The following is a 22926-nucleotide window of genomic DNA, read 5'->3' on the forward strand; positions in this document are numbered from 1 at the left end:
ATAGTATTCCTTTTGTTTGTGTTGTTTATTCTATTCTGTTCGGATAAAAGGTTAAAAGATAATAATATTTTAATTTAAAAATAGAATATATTAAAAATAAAGTTATGTATTATAGAAAATTGATTAAAGAATTGATAAAAAATAATGTGATAAAGTAGAAAAAATAGTGACAAATCAGTTAATACTTATTAAAAAAGAAATATAAAATTTAGATAAAAAAAATTATTTTTTATAAATAGATTATGCAAAAGTTCAATGAACAACGAAAAAAATTAATATAATTATAGCGGACGGAAATATACTCCATTATAATAGTATCTTATTATTTTTTGTATTGTTAGTAAAATAAGAAATAATATATACGATTAAAAAAATTAATATAGCGTATTTAAATATTTTGAAAAATATATCTTAAAATATTTGTAATATGAATATAGTTTTGTAGAGAATAAAATTTTATATAATACAAATAAATAAAAAATATATTCATTTATTTATGATTAATATAAACTAATTTTATAAGAAGGAGTATTTTAATTATATAGATAAAAAAAAATTGTTTATTGATGAGAGAGGTTTTTAAATGAGCCTTACCTATATTTAGTATATACATCATCTGTCCCAAAACTATAGTCTTAATTAGGTTGGACACGAGATTTAAGTATTGATATTATATTAGTAGTTTCTAAAAAGAAAAAGATAAAAGACTTTTTTGCCCATGTGAGTGTATTAGTGAAAAAGTAGTGGCAATTGTATAATAAAAATAAAAAAGTATGAGTAGTTTTATGATGATATAATTATTTATGGAAATAAAACTATTGTTTTAGGACGGACAAAAATGATAAACAAGATTATTGTATTGAGACTGACGAATATTAATTTGTAAATAAATAAAATATAGATTTGTTTGTTTAATGTTTTAATTTGAAGATTTTTTTATTGATGTGAAATACATTAATTGTGTAGTAATATACAAAATATAATATTTTATATTAAATGTTGATTTTTGTGAAAGAATATATATATATAGAATCATGTCGAAAAAGATATTGTGCAAACAAATATATTATACTCTCTCTATCATCTAAATTTATTTTCAATTTTTTTTATTGTTATATAAATTTATTCATGTTTTTCTTTTTAATAAAAAATGCCATTTTTTATTTTATTTTTTCTTTACCCAAAAAGTAAAAGTTTATATTTTACCTATTTTTCTTAAAATTCGTATCCGATCAAATAAACATGCAATCGGATGACAAACTGAGTATTTAAAAGATATTGGGTAATTTTATTCTTTATTCACTCTTTTAACTATAAAATATAAATAATTTTAAATGAGAATTAAAGATAAAATAATAATTTAAAAATTATTAAAATTATACTACATAAAAATCACGTCAGAAGAGGTTTCATTTTGTGTATTTAATTTAAAATAAATATAATAATTTGATAATATAAATAAGTATTGATATAATTTTATATAAAAAAAAGTAAAAATAAAATTTATATTTATATTTTGAAAAATTATAAATAATAAAAATCCAAAAAACCTACAAATAAATAAAGTCTATAAAATGCAATTTTGTACGCGGATTAGATAATATTAGTATTTTAATTAGTATTAAATATATGTAATAATGTAAAAATCGGATTTTTTTTTTTATTTTTAAAAATAATTGTATAATAAGATGAAAGCAAGATTATAAATAAATATTAAAAAAATATAAATAATTAGGGTAGATCCACAATTACTACAAAATAAAATGTAAATTTTTTAATTGAACACGAGAATAAAAATATATGAATGTTAAAAATAATCGAAAACAAAATATTCCTTTCGTCCTAATACAATAGTATTGTTTATCATTTTTGTCTATCCCAAAATAATAGTCTTATTTCCATAAATAACTATATCACCATAAAACTACTCATACTTTTTCATTTTTATTACAGAATTGCCACTATTTTTTTTTACGCTAATACACTCACAAGTGCAAAAAAAAAATTTTATCCATATTTTTTACCCACTACCAATATAATATAAATATTCTTAAATATCGTGTCAAACTCAATTAAGACTATATTTATGGGACAAATGGAGTATTATTTTTAAAAAATATCACATTATAATATTATTAAAATTAAATAAAAAATTTAAAATTTATTTTAAATTATTTTCAAATTACAATAAAAAAAAATTGATAGTTAATTTTATGGTGGCGCAGGGAGTCCGGGACCGTCGCAAGTGTTTCCCGACACAGACGAAGAGTACCCAACTGGAGGAATCAGACAGACAGACGCGGTGCGGTTGTCACGCGGACGCGGTGTACACGTGGACATGTTGCTGTCAGCCACGTAGGAATGGGGCCCACAAGAATCACTTATTATGAGTTTTTTTTATTTTTTATTTTAAGATTCATCTCCAATATTTCATCCAATCCGATTTATAGGGTTTGTTTGATTGTTATTTGAAATAATTTAAAGTAGGGTATTCAATTTAAATTTTTATTCGTGTGATATTTTGTTAAAAAAAATATATATAATATATTTTTATTAAAAATTATGTTAAATAAATAATATTGATGTTGATATGAACGGTAAAATAAGAAACTGTTAGTAGTTAGATAATTTATAAAATCTTCGTATATGTTGTTCTTCTTCACCATATTTATTTTTATAATAGAATAATAAATAATACTTCATCTGTTTCGGTTATCATATTCATTTTACTTTAAACACGAGAATTTAAGAGTGATATAATTAGTAGATAATTAAAAATGTATTAGTGAAAATAATTATAGATTAATATAACTAAGTAATCTAATTAAAATTTAAAAAATATAAATTAAAAATTCTAAAATAAGATTAAAGTGTATAATTTTTTAGAAAAGTGAAAAAATAAATGAAACATACGAAATAGAAAAATAGACATAATAAATGAGACAAATATAGTAATATTTTATTAATTAGTGGAAGTATGAAAATAATTTTAAATTTTATTTATGTGAGTACAAAATAAAATAAATACTCCCTCCGTCCCATGACAAAATATTCATTTTTTTTTTTTCATTTTAGCACGTCCCATGACAAAGTATTCGTTTTTTTCATTTTAGTCCGTCCCATAACAAAATATCAATTTCTTTTTTTTTTTAGTAATTGTACCATCTACCCAACATTACAAATAATCTTACAACTTATAATATATTACATAAATGTCATTACATTTATCACACATACTAATAAGGTTATTTTAGTCATTTCTGCTTTATTTATACTATATCTTAATATAATATTAATATTTCTAAAACTACGTAAAAAAACAAATGAATATTTACTTATGAGACGGAAGGAAGGAGTACTTGTTTTGGGATTTATGGGAAGAGATCATTGCCCCTTCAAGTCCCTTCTAATACATAAATACACCATGTATATATTTGTGATATATAAATATAAATATATGTAATACAACCACGGACCTACGTGGGGCAGTTGACCACAATCCTGGAAATATATGTATTTTTTAGTTTAAAAAATAATAAAATACTCCCTCCGTTTATATTTATCTATCTATTTATTTTTTGCACGAAGTTTTTAAAATATTAATATTATATTAGAATGTAGTAGAAATAAATGTAAAAATGCTAAATTAACCTTATTAGTATTGTATAATATAATGTAGTGACATTTGTGTAATATATTGTAAATTGAAATAGTATTTGTAATGTTAGATATATAGTATAGTTACCAAAAAAAAAGAAAATGGATATTTTGTTATAACATGGACCAAAATGAAAAAATTGATAGATTGTTAAAAGGACAGAGGGAGTATACAACAACGGACCACCGTCGTTGTTGTTTTGGTTGAATAATTGTAATATATACTCCCTCCATCCACCTTTAAGGGTTACACTTATATTTTGCGTCATTGTATTTAACATTAAAAATATAATTATATTTGTATAATTTTGTATACAAATATCCTTCTATTTATATTATAAGACACTAATTGAGGTATTTCTGTAATTTTTTCTTAATTTGTGTTAGCAGACTACTACATATACTCTTGGGCCTTTGTGATCAGCGATGGGAACTCTTATTACTCGTTTCATTTGTACACCAGCAGGCTTTGAAATAAATCTGTTGAATCGAGTGTAGCCTTTGCTCACTCGAACTTAGTTTGTGTGTTACAGTTGATTTATAAAAGTTAACAATTTGTACAATATTTTGATATAATAATTAATATTCAAAAATTAATTCGTAAAAAAATAAATGAAATTCTCAGAGTCGGACGAAAATAATATTATTTAAATTTTCTTATGAATAATTGGAATATTTAATTTTGGTCTAAAATTTGTCATAATGTATCTCGGTACAACGTGGATGTGGTTACTATATAAGATTAGAATGAATAATGGTATTTTATCCAATATAATCTTATATTTAATTAAATGTATTTATTCTTTATATAGTTAAAGGTCCGATATAATTATATTAATTTATAAGATTATTAATAAAATCTGACTCTTAGTATTATTAATCATATTTAATAAAATCTTCAAATTATTTTTTCTTTTAGACACTTAAAAGCATTTTATATAAATACAATAATAATTTTTTTTTAAAATATATTTTGATTTCATTTGAAATATAAATTATTTATTATTTATTTTTTAATAGAGATAAGAATACTATAAAATAATTCACTCTCATGCACGTCCATAGCTCAAAACTCTAAAATAAACCAAGAGGAAAGGTAAAATTTGTAAAAAGAATAAAAATAAAAATGTATTGTATGGATATTTTTACAATTTTTCATGACTTTATAATTTTACTTTATATTTTAATAATTGTGTTATAATATTAAGTGTATATAATATATAAAAATTAAGTATATTAAAATCTAATTAATAAGTTTGAGTTTATTTTTATTAAATTATAATATTTTTAATAAATTAATATGTATATGTATATAATAAAATGTATTAAAATTTTATAATTTGTGTTTTAGATTGATTCGGATTTTTAAGTATAACGATTAAAGGTCTGAAATTTATCAAATCTTCAATTCAAACAAATTCAAAAATCCAAAACAAAATTTTAATTTTAATTTAGTTCCGATCAGATTTTCGAATTTTAAATATTTTGTTCACAGTATAAATGGAAGCATATGCTAATTTAAAGTTAGTAAAGATAAAAAAACTTAGGTTGGCTTGGGCCTACATGATATTAAAATGGGCCGAAAGCCCAAGCTGGAGTAAGGTCTTATTTGAATTTGTGGCAGTCTGGCCCAATACTAAAAAATATTTTTTCTTTTTCTTTTTTTTTTTAAAATAAAAAATAAATGATTTTCTTAAAATACCTTAAGGGTGTGTTTGTTTGGGGGATTGGATTTGATTTACACTATTCATCTTATTTTTTCCTCTCAAAAACATCAAATCAAACACCTATTTTTCATTTTTTATATTATACTAAAAATCAATTTTATATTCAAAGCATCACATCAACGCCTATTTATAACACAACCATAATCATATGATTCCATGCATTCACTACAAAAAAATATCAATTCTGTAACAAGATTTTTTCGTTCTTAAATTCATTTTTTTCGTTACAAATGATATTAGAGACGGAATTAGAGATGAAATTACGTTAGCTACGTGAACTTTAGGAACGGAATTCCGTTACAAATATACTATTTTTTTATTGATTGGACAGTTTGATTTTGGAATTAGTGGCCTATACTTTATTAGTTACTAAAAATCAATCTGCTATGAGATAATTTGGTTTGGATTAAAAATTTTAATTCAATAATATATACGAGTCGATACAAATTTGACACGATAATAAATACGTTGGGTTAGGATTGATGCATGCAAATCAAGATGAAATAATTAATAATTTATCACAAAGCAAATATTCCCTCCGTCCCAGCTAATTTGTCTACTTTAGCTGGAGCACGTAGTTTAGGTATGATGTAATTAGTAAATAATTAAAAAAAATATATTAGTAAAAATAATTATGATATAATAAAAATAATTATAGATTGAGTTTGTTTGTTTAGTGTTTTGATTTGAAATTTTTATTTTGACGTGTAAGATATAGAAAATTGTGTTAATAATAGTATAAAGAGTAATATTTTATGTTGAATGTTGACTTTTGTGAGATAATACAATATATATTGAAAATCGTATCGAGAAAAAAATATTTGTGTGAACAAACTCTAAAATAATTAAATGGTTTAATTAAAATATGAATTTTAAAATGTGATTAAAGTGTATAATTATATTTTTTTTAAAAAAATAGACAATTTATGTGAGACGGGTATATATGAAAATAGTGAACAAATTAAGTGGGATAGAAGGAGTAGCATATTATCAAGTAACACATTATCTTAAACAATTAGTATTTCATCACAAAATATATAATACATGTTGTGTTGGTATATATTATATTAATATTTGCTATTTTTTTTAAACATTTGTTATTGGTTAAATTGCTATTATATTATATTTTACTGAAATCATAATATCTTTGATATATAAAATTATATAATGTACTATTAAAATATACATATTATCTTTTTCGTCATTTAATAAACTATTCATTTTTCTATTTTGGTCCGTCTCATAACAAAATATCCATTTCTTTTCTTTAATAACTGTGGTGTTTACTTAACATTAAAAATACATGTACAACTTACAATATATTATACAAATGTCATTATCTTTATATCATATAACACTAATAAGGTTATTTTTGTCATTTTAACATTATTATACTACATACAAATATAATACTTCTTATGTCCTAGAATTATAGTATAGGTTGGTTTTGGCACGAGATTTAAAGAATATTGATATTATATTGGTAGTAGGTAAAAAGTACGGTTAAAAGACTTTTTTGCCCTTGTAAGTGTATTGGTGTAAAAAGTAGTGGTAATTGTGTAATAACAATGAAAAAGTAAGGATAGTTTTATAATGATATGATTATTTATGGAAATGAGACTATTGTTTTATGAAGGACAATAATAGTAAACATGACTATTGTATTGGGACAGAGGGAGTATTTCATATCTCCGCAATGATGAACCATTTTGTTTGGATACGATAATTTAAATAATATAAATTAGTTATTTAAATAGTGAAGATTAGTTATTTAATTATTAAAATAAATTAAAAACGTGTTTAAATATTTTTAATATTATAGCTTAATAAAATATATACAATATGGATATCATTTTGTAGAAAATCAAAATTTATACTATAATACAAATAAAAAATATATATTTATTTATTAGCACAAATTAGTTTGATAAAAAAAATAGAGAGTTTAAAGGTCAATAAAAATATGTTAATTAAGGAGATCAAGAGTTAAAAATTTAATTAAATTAATTTATATATGTTAATTGTGTTTAACATTGATAAATTTATGAAAAATAAGAAAGAAATCATCTTTTGTAAAAAAAAAAAAAAAAAAGAAAATGGTCATCTGCAATAGGATAGGGTGACTACTAATATATATAAAATTTCGTGCAAAAAAATATTTGAATACGTCTTTGAGGGACGAAGTGAGTATATTAATATTTTTTAATTTTTTTATATATATATTTATTTATGATGTGAGAATCTGCAGCTCTTACCCGAAAATGGGTAAATTTCCGACCGAACCTAATAGTCTGCACATTATGTCCAACAAGACAAATCACACTAAGTCAACCATGTATGACAGGTAATTTGGAGACATCGTATGTTTAAACTCATGATCTCACAGTTATAATTCACCATTACACCACCACTAAACTTTCATTTACGGGACAATCAGGGTCGTTCCTAACTTTCGAAGGGCCCGGGGAGAAATAAAAGTTAAGGGCCCTTAAATATATATATAATATTTTTTACCTATAATAAAATAAAAATAATAAAAAAAAATTCTAGCATAATTTAGTTTCGAAACTTAGCATAAATTTTTCATATACTTTAAAAATTATGTAACGCTTCCTTATATTTTAACAATCGCTGTATGAAACCTCCGCCATGCAAAAAAATATAGATGAAAAGTCATCTTCTCATCACCAAAAAAATATAAAAATGAATTTCATGGAACGTTTTTTAAAGTATAATGGTGTTCATGCCATTTTTAAAGTATATAGAGAATTTACATTAAGTTTTGAAATCGTTATTGATAATTTTGCCTAATAATAATAATAATAATAATAATAATAATAATTTTATCTAATATTTATTATCTTTTTAGTGCAAAAAAATAATTAAAACAAAAATAAAAGATAACTAAATATATATATAAATGATCGACTCCGATTTTTTTTTTTTACCTATAATAGAATATAAATTATTAAATAAAATAATTTCTTTTTAGAATTTTTACATAAATATCAATAATAGTATTAATATTAACAATCTTAAAACAAAAATTAGAGGCCCCAAAACTTCAAAAATAACGTAAATAAAATTTAACTACCAAACCATACTCTTTATTAATATATTAATATTAAATAATTTGTATATATAAATAAATTATAAATAATATAAATAAATAAATAATGAGACCCAATATAAATTGGGCCCTGGGCGGGCACCTCTTTCACCCATGCCGAAGGACGGCCCTGGGGACAATGATGAAATAAATACAGATTTAACAGTACTAATTTAACAGTAACAGGAGCAATGCACGTATAGCCACATGGGATGGCTTGGTGTAAGCCGTCAAAATGAGTTGAGCTCATTGGGTTGGTCCATCCCGCCTTACTTTTAAGGAGGGTTAGGTTGTGATTTTATAAACCCGTTAAAATACGGGCCTAAATGAGCCAACCCGCATGGGCCACGGGTTGGGGGTAGGTTAACTTTCAGTGGGGCGGGTTAGCCCGCGGGTCAAATAAATATAATAATTAGTACTCACTCGTCTAACTAAATGTATTTTTTTTACAAATTTTTACTTTCATATTAAAAAATTATAATAAAACTAATCAAATATTAATATAAGAATATATTTTAATTTTTTATAAATTACAAACATACCATTATAAATAAGTTAACAAATAAAATAAAATTTATATTATCATTAGCTTAAATAAATTATCAATATTGTCTGCACGTTGTTTTTCTTCTCTAACTATGTTATTCATGACATTGTTATTTGTTTCGATTTTTCATCATTTGTTTTGTTCGTCTTCCATTTTATTATTTTATAATTTGACAAATTCATAAAATTAATTATGATTTATTTTTAAAATAAAATATTTTTTATTATTAATTTTTTAAAATACACCATTAATAATATTTAGAGTTGAGAATTTTTATATTTTTTTATTTATTTTAAAATATTTATTATTTATATTCTACAGTAAAACTATTTTTAGCTGTTTTTAAATATTAATTACGAAAATATTTATAATATTAATATTATTTTAATATTTTTAAAAAGTTTGTAGGTTGAGTTGACCCGATGAAATTTTGATCTGTCCCGCTGCAGGTTAACCCGCAAATAACCCGCTTAAGTCTAGCTTAATGATATAGGAGTTGAAATTGTTATCGTGATATCATGAGGAACCCTAATGCCTAGTCTACAGGATATTAAGTCCCGTGTAAATAAAAAAAAAAAAAAAAAAAAAATGGCATTAATTCAGCTTCCCCTCATTATTCATGTGAAAGGCAGTAAACAATAAACATAAAAACAAAAAAAAAAAAAAAGAACAAAGACAGTTTCCTCACTGCTTCCCATCCCAGAAATGCTCAAAAGACAAGACAGTTTACTCTCCTCCTCTCGCCGGCAGGGCGCAGCAACTCCGCCGCCGGAATCTCACAACGGAAAAGCTGTAGGTTGCATGTCTGGAATCCTTCGACTCTTCTCCAAATACCAGAATGCTAATCGCCGCCTCACATTAGGTCAGAAATCACTTGATTCAATTATATATGTTGATTTTGTTTCGCCTTTCGTTTTTCCTGTTTATGTCAGAAGAAAATCTCTGAAATTCTGCCATAACTGTAGCAATTTCTAATTCCTGTTTTAGGAAGGAAGCACGAAAAGCGGCGGATGTCGTCGTCTTCGACGAACGCCAAACGCTCGTCGGAAACCGAAGATGAAAACTCTCGAATTTTAATTTCCGAAACGGATAGAGTGATATGCGACTTGAAATTGCCGCGGAGTCCGACGATTCAGGCGGAGATTCGCCGATCGAGCTCAACCGAAGATTCCAGAACTCCTTCCTCATTAGTGGCGAAGCTTATGGGATTGGAGGACATCCGCGGCGTCGCCGCGAACAGTTCTTCGTTCGATTCTGAAGAAGATCGAATCTCGAAAAAACGCAAGCGGTTACTGAAAGCTCTGGAAAAATGTAACGAGGATTTGGAGGTACTTAAGAAGATCATAAAGGCGTTGCAGACCGGCGACATGAGCCCCGATCAGCCGCCGAGGGGACACTCCGGCGGCGGAAATACGGATCCGATGGAAATAAAATCGACCGTGGAGTGCACGGAGAGGATCGCGGCGGCGCGTGATATCCCGGCGTGTGCGGCGGCGCCCGGCGGTGGTTTCTACGCAGCACTGCGTACGAATGCAGGTCAGTACCGTCAGTCTGTTGTTCACTTATTTTGCTTTTCCCGTCCGTACATTTTTCTACTAAATATATTATAAAATAATAGTAATAATAATTAGGATTATGGAATTTAACTAATTAAATGAAAATGACAATTAAATATAAACTAAATTCATATTTCATTATAATTAGCTAAAATCTTCACATTGAAAATTTGTTTATATCAAAAATATTTTTCGAATATTCAATAAGTACGGCTGTACGAGAATAGCATAATCTATAAGTGTTAAAATACTGTTCCCTCCTTTCGTTTCATCACATATCTATATATCGATTTGTTTTTTTTTTTTCACGGAAATTTTAAAAATATAAATATTATATTGGGATAAAATAAAAATAAAGATAAAAAAGACTAAATTAATTCTATTAGTATTGTATGATATAAAAGTTACGATATTTGTGTAATATATTGTAAATTGGAAGGGTATTTGTAATGTTAAATAGATAATACAATTACTAAAAAATGAAATGGACATTTTGTTATGGGTCAGACAAAAATAGAAAAATAGATAGATTGTTAAGAGACGGATGAAGTATTCTATATTTTTTCATTACCTTTTCATTTATTTCTTTACATAAATTTTAATATAATACTCCCTCTGTCCTAGGTAATATAGGATAGTATTACAGTAGATACTGCAATTTAGGTAAAATATAATTAGTAACTAATTAAAAAATATATTAGTAAAAATAATTATAGATTGACATTAAGATAATTAAATAGTTTAATTGATTACTAAATTGTAAATTTTAAAATATGATTAAAGTGTATAATTAATTTTCCAAAATAAAAGAAAAGACAAATTATATAGGACGGACAAAAGTAAAAATATGGACAAATTATGTGAGATAGAGAGAGTAATATTTTTTTAAAATGTAATATAAATGAGGTATGTAGAAATAATTTTACTCTTAATTTTTAAGTATAAAAATATCAATGTGATAATAAAATAAGATATTTTTATATTTATGTAATATGTAACTTTACTTAAAAATAAATAAAATGAGAAGGATTTGACTAAATAGACTAAAATAATAATAATAATAATAAAAGAAATGAGAAAATTTTGTGGATGGTAGAAGTATAAAGAATGTTAATCAATAGATTAAATAATACTCCATAGTTCCAATTATGGTATCATAATTACTCTAAATACGAGAATTTAGAAGAAATATAATTAGTAAATAATTTTAAATATATTATTAATATTAATTACAATATAATATAAATAATTATATATTAAAATTAAATTAACTAATTAGTTTAATAAAAATTTTACAAATTATAAAATTTAAAAATATGATCAAAATATAAATACTTTTTTAAAAATAATAAAACATAGAACATGTGAGACGGAGAAAGTATATAACTTTGGTATCCTTTTAATTCTCTCAATTAAATATATTTTTTCTTGTCTTTTAACAATTTATCCATTTTTCTATTTTGGTCAGGAAACATAACAAAGTATCTATTTTTTTTTTTTTAGTAATTGTACTATTTACCTAACATTACAAATACCCTATCAATTTACAATATATTACACAAATGTCATTACCTTTATATCATACAATACTAATAGGATTAATTAAGTCATTTTACTTTTATTGCTACTTTATCCCAATATAATACTAATATTTCTAAAACTATGTGAAAAAATAAATGGATATATAGATATGAGAGAGAAAGAGTATTATTTTTGATTTAATAAATATAATATTCACATATTAATAAAATATACTTATATTTCACGTAAAACTATAATTAGATAACTTCCTAAATTGTAAGGTTTGTTTTTTTTTTTTTGGGTTTTTGAATTTTATTTGAATTTTTATTTAAAGAATATTTTATAAAAAAAAAAATAGTATATTTTATTAAAAATATATAAAATGAATTGAGAGTTCTTATTTTTTTAACTTCCTTATTATAGTAGTAACGGAAAAAAGAAAGATATAAGAAAGTGATAATCTTAATATTTTGTGGAGCAAATTAGCATAATTGTATTATAAAAATTATTTTATATTAAAAATTGAATAAAACTTGAAATTTAGGGGCTTATGTTCATTTTAGTTTGAAATTAAAAAAATAAAAAATAAAAAAAAAAATCATATTTTTAAAAATATTTTAGTCAATACACTTTTATATACTATCGATAGCCTATAAAATACTATTAATATATATGAGTTAATCTACATAAAATAAAATTTAAAAAAAAAAATGATAATTGTATAGTTTAGTTGTATGAGTTAACACAAAAGTATACAGTTTTTTTATTTTTTATTTTGGTTATTTCAAGTAAAATAGTTATTTGACACAATTTTTTATATAAAAAAAAATTGGCCGTTCGTAAAAATAGAAAATAAAAATTGAAATTATGTGCACTTTTGAAATTTAGTTTAATTTCTTTTAAAAATATAGTCTATATTTTCTCACTTAATATCAATTTATTATTACTTTTATTTCTATTTACCAAAATATCATTCGCATTGTACATTTAAACCTATTACATTTAAGCAATACAATATTATTTTTTATATTATACTAAAAATCAATTTTACATTCAAAACATCATATCAACATCTATTTATATCACATCATACAACTATTCAAATCCCAACTCAAAATCCAAACTCCCAAACAAACACACCATCAAAACGGTTTGGTTGTTTGTGTTTGGTGGATTTTTATTCTTTTATTATTTTGAAATAGTTACTCCCTTCTCCCGTATCTATATATTTATTTGTTTTTTGTAAGTAATTTTAGAAATATTAGTATTATATTGAGATAAAATATAAATAAAAGTAAAAAAAAAACTAAACTAACCGACATTTGTGTAATATATTGTAAATTGGAAGGGTAATGACACTTGTGTAATATATTGTAAATTGAAAGGGTATTTATAATGTTACGTAGATAGTACAATTACTAAAAAAGAAAATGAATTCGTTATAGGACGGACCAAAATGAAAAAATGGATAGATTGTTAAGGGACGAAGGGAGATAATGTTAAATTAAGGGTGTGTTTGACCATTAGCTGATTCAATTAGTTGGTTTGACTAGCTATTCAATTAACTATGTGTATTGAAATATTTGGTAAAATAACCGTGTGATATTAACTGTTTTTACGTAAAATGACAATTCAGTACATTTATATTTTAACTTTTAAAATTTATTAATTGTGTTTTTTTAGTTTTAAAAATTTTAAAGTTTTTGTTATTAGTTATTTCAAATTATGTATGTGTTATAATTTTATTTTATTTTTAATAATTTTATATGTGAGAAAAATAATATATGTTTTTTATTAAGAAATATGAATATATTTTTTAAGAATAATATAAAATATAAAATAATTAAATGTTTGTAAATATATTTATTATATTAATTGTTGATCAATTTATTATATTTATAATTTTTAATAAATTTATTCTATTTTATGTCCTTTTAATATAAAAATAAATTAATAATATTTATGTTTTTATTTTCATATTATTTTAATAAATATATATATAGTTTATAAATAAAATTAATTATATATAAAAATTAATTAATTTAATTTTATAAAAATAAAATTATAATTTAATAAATAATATATTAAAATAATTTATAATTACTGTAGTAAAATATATATTTATATGTATGTGAAATAAATAATAATATTTTAAAGGCAAATAAGAAATAAAAAAATTAAATTGAAAAAGCTCTTTCAAAACGTTGGGTTAATTAGTTTTTTGGAATCAATAAATTATTTTAAAAAGCTAATTTACCAAATACCTAAATTAGTTTTTTAACTTATCAAATAACTAAAAACTCTTCAGAAAATTGTTTGTCAAATACCTCCTAAATAATTATCCTTCCATTTGATTATAAATGATACATTTGATTAGAGACATAGTTTTTAATCTATCGATTTTTAATTAAATAATAATAGTATATTATGATATTATTTTATTATTATTTTTATATAGAAAATATTGTTAGTAATTTAAAAATAAGAAATAATATATATGATTAAATTTTTTAAGAATATATATTTAAATATTTTAAAAATTACACATTCCTTTTTTTTCTTTTGTTCCTTAAAAATTTATATATATATATATTTTATTTTGGTATGTCTCATAACAAATTATCTATTTCTTTTTTAGTAATTGTACTATCTACCTAATATTACAAATACACTTTCAATTTATAATATATTACACAAATGTCATTATCTTTATATCATACAATACTAATAAGGGTAGTTTAGGTTTTTTACTTTTATTTATACTATATTCTAATATAATACTAATATTTCTAAAACTCTGTGAAAAAGTAAATGAATAGACAGATATGGGACGGAGGGATTATATCTTAATAAAATATACACAATATAGATATCATTATATAGAGAATAAAATTTTATATAATACAAATAAATAAAAAAATATATTTATTTATTTATGATTAACATAAATTAATTTTATAAAAAATAGAGAGTTTTAAATGTAAATAAAAATATTTTCTTATTGAGAAGAAAATAGAAATAAAGGAATTTTGAATAGATATTTTATAATGTATGATGTTATATATTATTAAGTTGATTTATATTTGTTTTATATGTATTAAATTAATAAAAATTACAAATATAGAAAAATGTCATTTGATGAGTTTGGTTTATAGCACAATATATAAAGTAGTGTAGTTTAGTAATATAATGATAGTAATTATTATTTTATTATTTACAAAGAAAATGAGTATAAAATTAGCAAAAGCATAAAATATTTTTTATGTGAATGGATATGATAGTTTTAAGATAATATATATAATTTAAAAAAATTAAAATATGTTTTTAAGTATTTTAAAAATTATAGTAGAGGTGGATGAAAATAATAAAAATGATACCCATAAACTTACAAATTCAATTATTTCGTATCAAATTGCTGTATCGTGTCAATTTTTATCAATTCTAAATGCAATTCTCATATAATGAAAACATACAAAATAATAAAAATAATACTTTTTTGGTGGGAATAGAAAGGATATTATATACTCCCTCGAGAGATAGTCCTTTTAGGAACACTGTATTTTAGGTAAAATAGGTTTGTAAATTATTAATAATAAATTATTATACTATTTTATTATTTTTTATATAAATAGTGTTGTTGGTATTTTAAATATTTTTATAATTATATCTCAATAAAATATATGCAATATAGATATCATTTTGTAGACAATAAAATTTTATATAATACAAATAAATAAAAAATATATTTATTTATTTATTTATCATTACCATAAATTAATTTTATAAAAAATAAATAAAAATTTTAAAAGTAAATAAAAATATTTATTAAGAAACGGACCGAAAGACTATTATAAAAGTAAATTTCATAATACTTTTAAAAAATAATAATAAATTAATTAATATTAAAAAAAAAAAAAAAACATCAATTATATTAGCGTTGATTGAGTCAAAGAAAGGCAAAAAAAGGATGAGTGCTTGTGGGGTGCAACTGCAACAGTAGAAAGTAAAGATAAGAATAGTCATCATTGTTGTTGCATGCAACAACTTCCTTCTTTTTATTTTTTATTTTTGGGTAAATATTTTTTTAGTCCCGTAATTGGACCTTCTTATCATTTTAGTCCCGTAAGTGGAGCATGTCGCAAACTAGTTCCATAAGTGAAAAATTTCCGCTGTTTTAGTCCTCCGGCGCCGGAGATCCCCGCGTGGCTCGTCGGAGGTGACGTGTCCGCCAGGTCAGCGACATCTGGCGGACACGTGAATTTTTTATTTTTTTTCCATTTTTTAAAATTTTTTTAAAAACTTATTTTAAATTTTATTTGTATATTTTTTTAATTTTTTTTATTTGATCCAATTAAAAAAATTAAAAAAAAAAAGTCCACGTGTTCGCCGCTGACCTAGCGGGACACTTGGCGGACACGTCACCTCCGGCGAGCCACGCGGACATCTCCGGCGCCGGAGGACTAAAACAGCGAAATTTTTTCACTTATGAGACTAGTTTGCAACAGACTCCACTTACACGACTAAAATGATAAATGAGTCCACTTGCAAGACTAAAAAAATAGTTTACCATTTATCTTTTTTTATAACGTAGGAACTGTAGCGGCCACTGCTCTACAATTTTTACTTATTTATATTTTATTTTTTGTATTATATAAAATTTATTCAATTTAAATTTATAAATAATAAGTAACTAGTATATTAATTTTAATAAGTATGTGACAAAATATTAAATTAGAGTATTTGTGTATTATACTTCCTTCGTCTCATATATTTTTTTTATTTTGATATATCCAATATACTTTACAATATTTTTAAAATAAAAATAATTAATTTACTTTATTAGATCACATCATTCAAATAAAAAATAAATATATATATTTTCACATTATATAATTTTCATTTTATTTTATTGTACCCACCTAAATTTCGTATCATAAACTAAATATTGCTTCTTACATCAGAATGTAGAAGCATGTGTTTAGTGTTTGCCCTAATATTTGAAACTGTGGGTCCCTCCATATTCACCGGTTCTTTTCGGGTGCGTTTGTTTGAGAGTTTGGATTTTGAGTTGGGATTTGAATAGTAAAAAATTTGAATTTGAATATTTGTATGATGTAATATAAATAGGTATTGATGTGATATTTTGAATATAAAATTGATTTTTTTAATATAATATAAAAAATAAAAAATATGTTTAATTTGATATTTAAAAAAAAAAAAAAAAAGGGATAAATACTATATTTAAAATCCAATCTCCAAACAAACACACCCTCCGTTTATTTGGTCCATCCCAATTTCCATTGCTCCATCTTTCCAACGGTTAGTAATAGTGATAAATTGTTACTTTATTTAATTAGTATTCCCTATCTCTCATTTATTATATTTATTTTTTTTATTTTCGTTCGTTCTACTTATCTTATTATTTTTATTATTTGAAAAAAAATTATATATTTTAATTTTATTTTATTTTTATTAGACTAATTAATTATCTTAATATTAATTTATAATTATTTTCACTAATATATTTTTAATTATTTTCTAATTATATACCTCTCTTAAATTCTCTTATCTACGGGACCTGATATTTGAAATGAAGGAAGTATTATTTTTGGATATGTTTCTAGGAATTTTTAGTTAGTTTGGAATTATTTAAAAGTTAAATTTAAAATGTGCTTGATGGAATATTTTAAATAGAAATAATAATAATAAAACTATTGATAAATAATGCAAAAATTAAATAAAAAAAAAAAATATTCCATAAGTAAACGTATGCTTTTATCTTTCCGGGGAATGTGTGATTAATGATTTAGTCATGTTCTTAGAGTCCTAGACAAGGGGAAAATATGATCATTACATCAACTATTCTAAAAAGAATATATATATATATATATATTAAAAATTAAATTAAATTAAATTAAATTAAATTAAAATCCACCCTCCAAGAAAATTCATGCATTATAAATAATGTAATCGCACATACGTAGGTTCATGCATCAACCATGATTAGACTATGCAGCAGCCCTTGCTCATTTTAATTAGTTAATTACTATAATATAATATATATATATATATATGTGTGTGTGTTTTCTTGCTTTTTTTTTTTTTTGGGTATTTTTATATATTTAAGTTTTTTTATTTTTTATTTTTTTTTTATTTTTATAGTGTTTTGGATATATATATATATTATTTGAAATTTATGTACTCCCGGGTAAAATTATGTATATTTGATTTGGCATATAGACTAACAAATAATAATATTTTTATGTTAAAATGGAGTAGATTAAAAAAAAAAAAAAAAGAAGATTATTATAAGTTATATGAAATCTATTACTATAAGATTGATTTTTTTTTTTTTTAAAAAAATAGTAGGATATGTAAGAAAAATAGTGATAAATTGGTTATTATTTGTTAAAATAAAAGTACTAAATTATATGAGTGAATAAAATTATTTACTATAAATAAATTGTATATAAGCTTAGCAGACAAAAATAAAAATAAAAATAGTTATATAGGGATAAAATAAATATTAATTTTATTGATAATCGTGAAAATGTTACAAATTGTGATGTTTAAGTGAAACAGTTTCTACTGTTTGTTAGATGTTTTATAAAAGACAATAATAGATATGATAAATTTAATGAATAGTGCTAAAATTAATTGATTTGAAAACACATGTAAAGAAAGACTATTTCCTTCGTTATGATCCAAAGTATTATTTTGAATTATTTAGCAAATTTAAAAATAATAATATTTTATTTGCTAGTAAAAATGTATAAGATAATTTTGATATTTTTGTCAATAGAAAAATGATATTTAGGAGGAGTTGGATAAACGAAAATAATAATAAAAAAATAATTTCAGTAGAAACGAATGAAGGATTATTTTAGAGCTCTAGAAGGTTTGTTCCTTCTCACAGTATCTCTGTAAGTTTTCATTATTTTGAAATTGATGTTCTCCGAAAATATTCTATCCATCCCATAAAAAGGATACTATTTTCTATTTTTGTTTCTCCCAAAACAAATGTATCATTTTTTAATTTAGTAATTGTACTACTTACCTAACATAATAAATACTCTTACAACTTACAATATATTTACACATATCGTCACTTTTATAACACACTATACTAATAAGGGCATTTTCGTCTTTTTCATTATAAAGTAATATAATACTAATATCCAAAAATCTACGTGCAAAAAATAAACGATGTTTTTGTTGCAGGACGAATGGAGTATCTTTTTTCTTCTTAGGGTGTGTTTGTTTGGAGGATTGGATTTAAATTCAACTATTCATCCAATTTTTATCCCAAAAAACATCAAATCAAACACCTATTTTTTATTTGTTATATTATACTAAAAATCAATTTTTATATTCAAAACATTACATCAACACCTATTTATATCACATCATACAACTATTCAAATTTAAAATTTTTACTATTCAAATTACAATCCAAAATTCAAACCCCCAAACAAACACACCCTTAGAAAATATTATATCAATACTCCTTCGTCCTATATGACATTTTTGTCATTTAACTTTATGTAAAGAGTAATTGTATCTGTAATGGTATATTTGTAATTTAAATAAAAGTTAAAAAATATTTTGGTATTAGTGTACGACTGCTTTTTACTAAAACAAAGTGATACTTCTGAGTGAGACATACAAAAATTGTAAAAATAATATTTTAAATTGGAGCCGATGAATTTTTTCTTTTAAATTATTTAATTCTTACGTTTTTCAATAAAAATACATTTTCAGTAGAGCGCAAGCCAATAGCTGCAAAGAAGCCGGGGGAAGAAGACGACGAACTCCCAATCAAAAGATCGACATTTAGCGGCGCGACAACAATGCATGAAAGGAGCGCGACCAGCGCTATGGTGAAGAGCGTGGCGCAAGTCTGCGGCGATATAGCGTGGGGCGAAAGGAGAGAGCGCGATCGAATAGGGGTGTCGCTGCAAGAACAAGTTTACAGAGAGCTGATCGAGGAGCTTGTCGAGGACATCGTCACATTAATGGTGAAGAAGAACAAGAACAAGAAGAACAATACAGAATCGTCGTACTACAACAACAACAACTACTCCTACTCATCACATTCATTGCCACTTGAGGTATGTAAGAAGAGGCTTTGTTTCTGAATTCCCATTTCTATTCATTATTAATTCATTTGCTTCCATTGTTATTGTTATTATTTATGATGATCTATCTTATGATGTGTTTTTTGTGTTTATGTCTTTGGTGTCTTATATATATATATATGTATATATTGTGATGATGAGTGTTGTTGTATATATATTTGGTAAGCCTTGTTTTGGTATCCTTTATTCTCTTTATGTTCGCTTCGTTTTGTGTTTTCGGATGAATGCATTTTTTTTTATGTTTAAGATAGGGAATTGTGTCTGTGATATAAATGTTAGATATATGATAAAAATATTATATTGCTAGAATATAATTATTGAAATAAATTCAATAATCATAATAATATATCGAAATAAATTCGATAATCATGTCGAATCGAGGTAGAACCTCTCTCCATAAAAAAGAATACAACTCTATAATGCCTCCGGTTCGTGACATAACGTTCCTAAATATAAAACGACGTTCATCTCAAATTAGGTGACATCCAATATTTCGAAACTTCGACGAACTAAAATGAGAAGACTAGTACGGTGTTGGGAGGCTTAATATTTAAGGATGAGTTGCCAAATTTTTGTTGGACAACTTGTCAAGAACTTCGCCGGAAAAGTTTTAAGAGAGGAAGAGAGGGAGATGATTACTTTGGTGTGTTCGGAAAGGGATGTAAAAGGCACCTCCACCCTTGGGGTTTTAATGCTGAGCCGAAACCATCGGCTTTGAATGGTTTGTAACTGTTAGGCATAATTTCGGTAACGTTCGATCATAAATATCAAATTTAATTCTTGTCATAAATATATTATTTGAATTTTTGAATTTAAAATACTCCATTTGTCTTACTTAATTTGTCCACTATTTCTATTTTCGTTAGTCTCACATAATGTCGTTTTTTTTTTTGAAAAAATATAATTATACAATTTAATCACATTTTAAAATTCATAATTAATAATATTTTTAATTTTAATTAAACTATTTAGCCATCTTAATCTTAATCTATGATTATTTTTATCAAATTATAATTATTTTTACTAATACACTTCTTAATTACTTATTAATTACACAGTACTTAAAACTGTGTGTCTAAGTTAAAGAGGATAAATTAGCTGGGACGGAGGGAGTAATAATTTATCATAGATGTATGTAATTATACTTTTTGGGCTATAAAAATATATTTTGGGACTTCAACAAAATATTTTATTGTTTCAATTTGCATGAGTGTATAATAGACTTCATTAAGTCTAGCATTCACCAAACTCAAGTCCAACCCACGACCTCAACCGAGAACAAGACCTTTGAGTCGGAGACAAAAACTCATACTTGTGTACTTGTGTCATTATTTTGTTCGGGCAGGTGGCATGTATGCTTGTGGCTTACTTTCATTTATATGTCTAACCACACAATTAATAACCACCATATAACCTATATGCATTTTAACTCACCGAATAATTGGTTCAGAAAATTATGAATTTAATTCAAAATTAAGTTTTATCAATTATATAAGTAACCGATTTTTCAACAATCTCCCACATGAGTGGAAGTTCCCATTAATTAAGACAATACACAGCTCAGTTTCAAAGACATCGACACGTCGGGATAGGTAACTTGTGACTTTGAACTTTCCTTAGTCAATATTACTATATGTACTCGTGGCCTAGTTGACACGATGCATTGAACTAATCCACATTTTGCATACATTTTAGCCACCTAATTCGGAGACGAATGTGATTTTACCTTTGGGAACGTTACGCTACGAACTTGAGGAATTACTCGAACATATTCATTTTTACTGAGAGAGTTTCAAATGACCCATTTGGTGAGGGACACAATATTTTAGATAGTGTAGATTAGTAAGTTATTAATAATAAATTATGATATATTTTATTAAATTTTTTTATGAATAATATTATTGGTATTTTAAATATTTTTTTAGCATTATATTTCAATAAAAATATATACCGTATGTATACATTTTACAAACAATATAATTTTATATAACAAATATAAATAAAATAACATATTTATTTATTTATAATTTTTAACTTAAAACTAATTTTATAAAAAAATAAAGAGTAGAGAGATAGAAGTAAAGAAGATTTGAGTGGATCCAATGCGTAAGAGGTCATAGACTTAATTAAATAGATTTATATTTGTTATGTATATTTAAAATAAATAAATTTATTAAATATAGAAAAAAAAAGTTATATTTTATGGTACGGACGAAAAAAAAAATCATCTGTGGTGAAACGGACAAAGGGGATACATTTTATTTTATACATATATATTACTATATATAGTTTAATTTCAAAACATTTTTTTATTGAACATATATTTACATTATTATTGTGTATATACCCCAAAACTTGTGGGTTCTTTTTCAAACAATCTTTGTAAATATAAAATTTATACTTCCTCCGTTCTAAACAAAGTGTCATATTTGTTTTGAGCACGAGTTTTTAGGTGAATAATATTAAGTAGGATAATTTAGAAATTAGGTGAGGTAATGGAGAGAGAAATGTATATTTTATTTTTTTATTTGAGTGATGTGATGGGATAAAGTGTGGGGTAAAGATTAAGTATAATTAATTATTTCCTATTTTAGAAATCTTGCAGAGTGTTTAGGACATACCAAGAAAAAATATTGCACGGTGTTTGAGACAGAAGGAGTATGAGTTAAGC

The 22926-nt window shown here is 23.7% G+C and overlaps 1 protein-coding gene across 2 annotated transcripts; it reads left to right on the forward strand.

The window, feature by feature from the left end:
• The first annotated feature begins 9707 nt into the window (after positions 1-9707).
• On the forward strand, positions 9708-20448 carry LOC127256692 (uncharacterized). Of its 2 annotated transcripts, none has more exons than XM_051282829.1 (3): positions 9708-9902; positions 10028-10576; positions 19882-20448. In XM_051282829.1, the coding sequence occupies exons 1-3, from the start codon at positions 9746-9748 to the stop codon at positions 20253-20255; spliced, it is 1080 nt and encodes a 359-aa protein (XP_051138786.1). In that variant the 5' UTR covers positions 9708-9745; the 3' UTR covers positions 20256-20448. The 2 variants fall into 2 exon arrangements, with proteins under 2 accessions (XP_051138786.1, XP_051138785.1); XM_051282828.1 differs by having other exon boundaries at positions 19879-20447.
• Positions 20449-22926: the final 2478 nt, after the last annotated feature.

The sequence above is a fragment of the Andrographis paniculata genome, unplaced genomic scaffold (assembly GCF_009805555.1).
Source record: "Andrographis paniculata isolate CXL003 unplaced genomic scaffold, ASM980555v1 Contig56END, whole genome shotgun sequence".
Lineage (NCBI taxonomy): Eukaryota > Viridiplantae > Streptophyta > Magnoliopsida > Lamiales > Acanthaceae > Andrographis > Andrographis paniculata.

What these genes read in the sequence shown, in the direction of transcription:
- LOC127256692 (XM_051282828.1), top strand. Translation starts at nt 9,746, where the DNA reads ATGCTCAAAAGACAAGACAGTTTACTCTCCTCCTCTCGCCGGCAGGGC. An exon ending in TAATCGCCGCCTCACATTAG is followed by an intron (nt 9,903 to 10,027) that starts GTCAGAAATCAC and finishes TTCCTGTTTTAG; the next exon opens with GAAGGAAGCACGAAAAGCGG. An exon ending in AGCACTGCGTACGAATGCAG is followed by an intron (nt 10,577 to 19,878) that starts GTCAGTACCGTC and finishes ATACATTTTCAG; the next exon opens with TAGAGCGCAAGCCAATAGCT.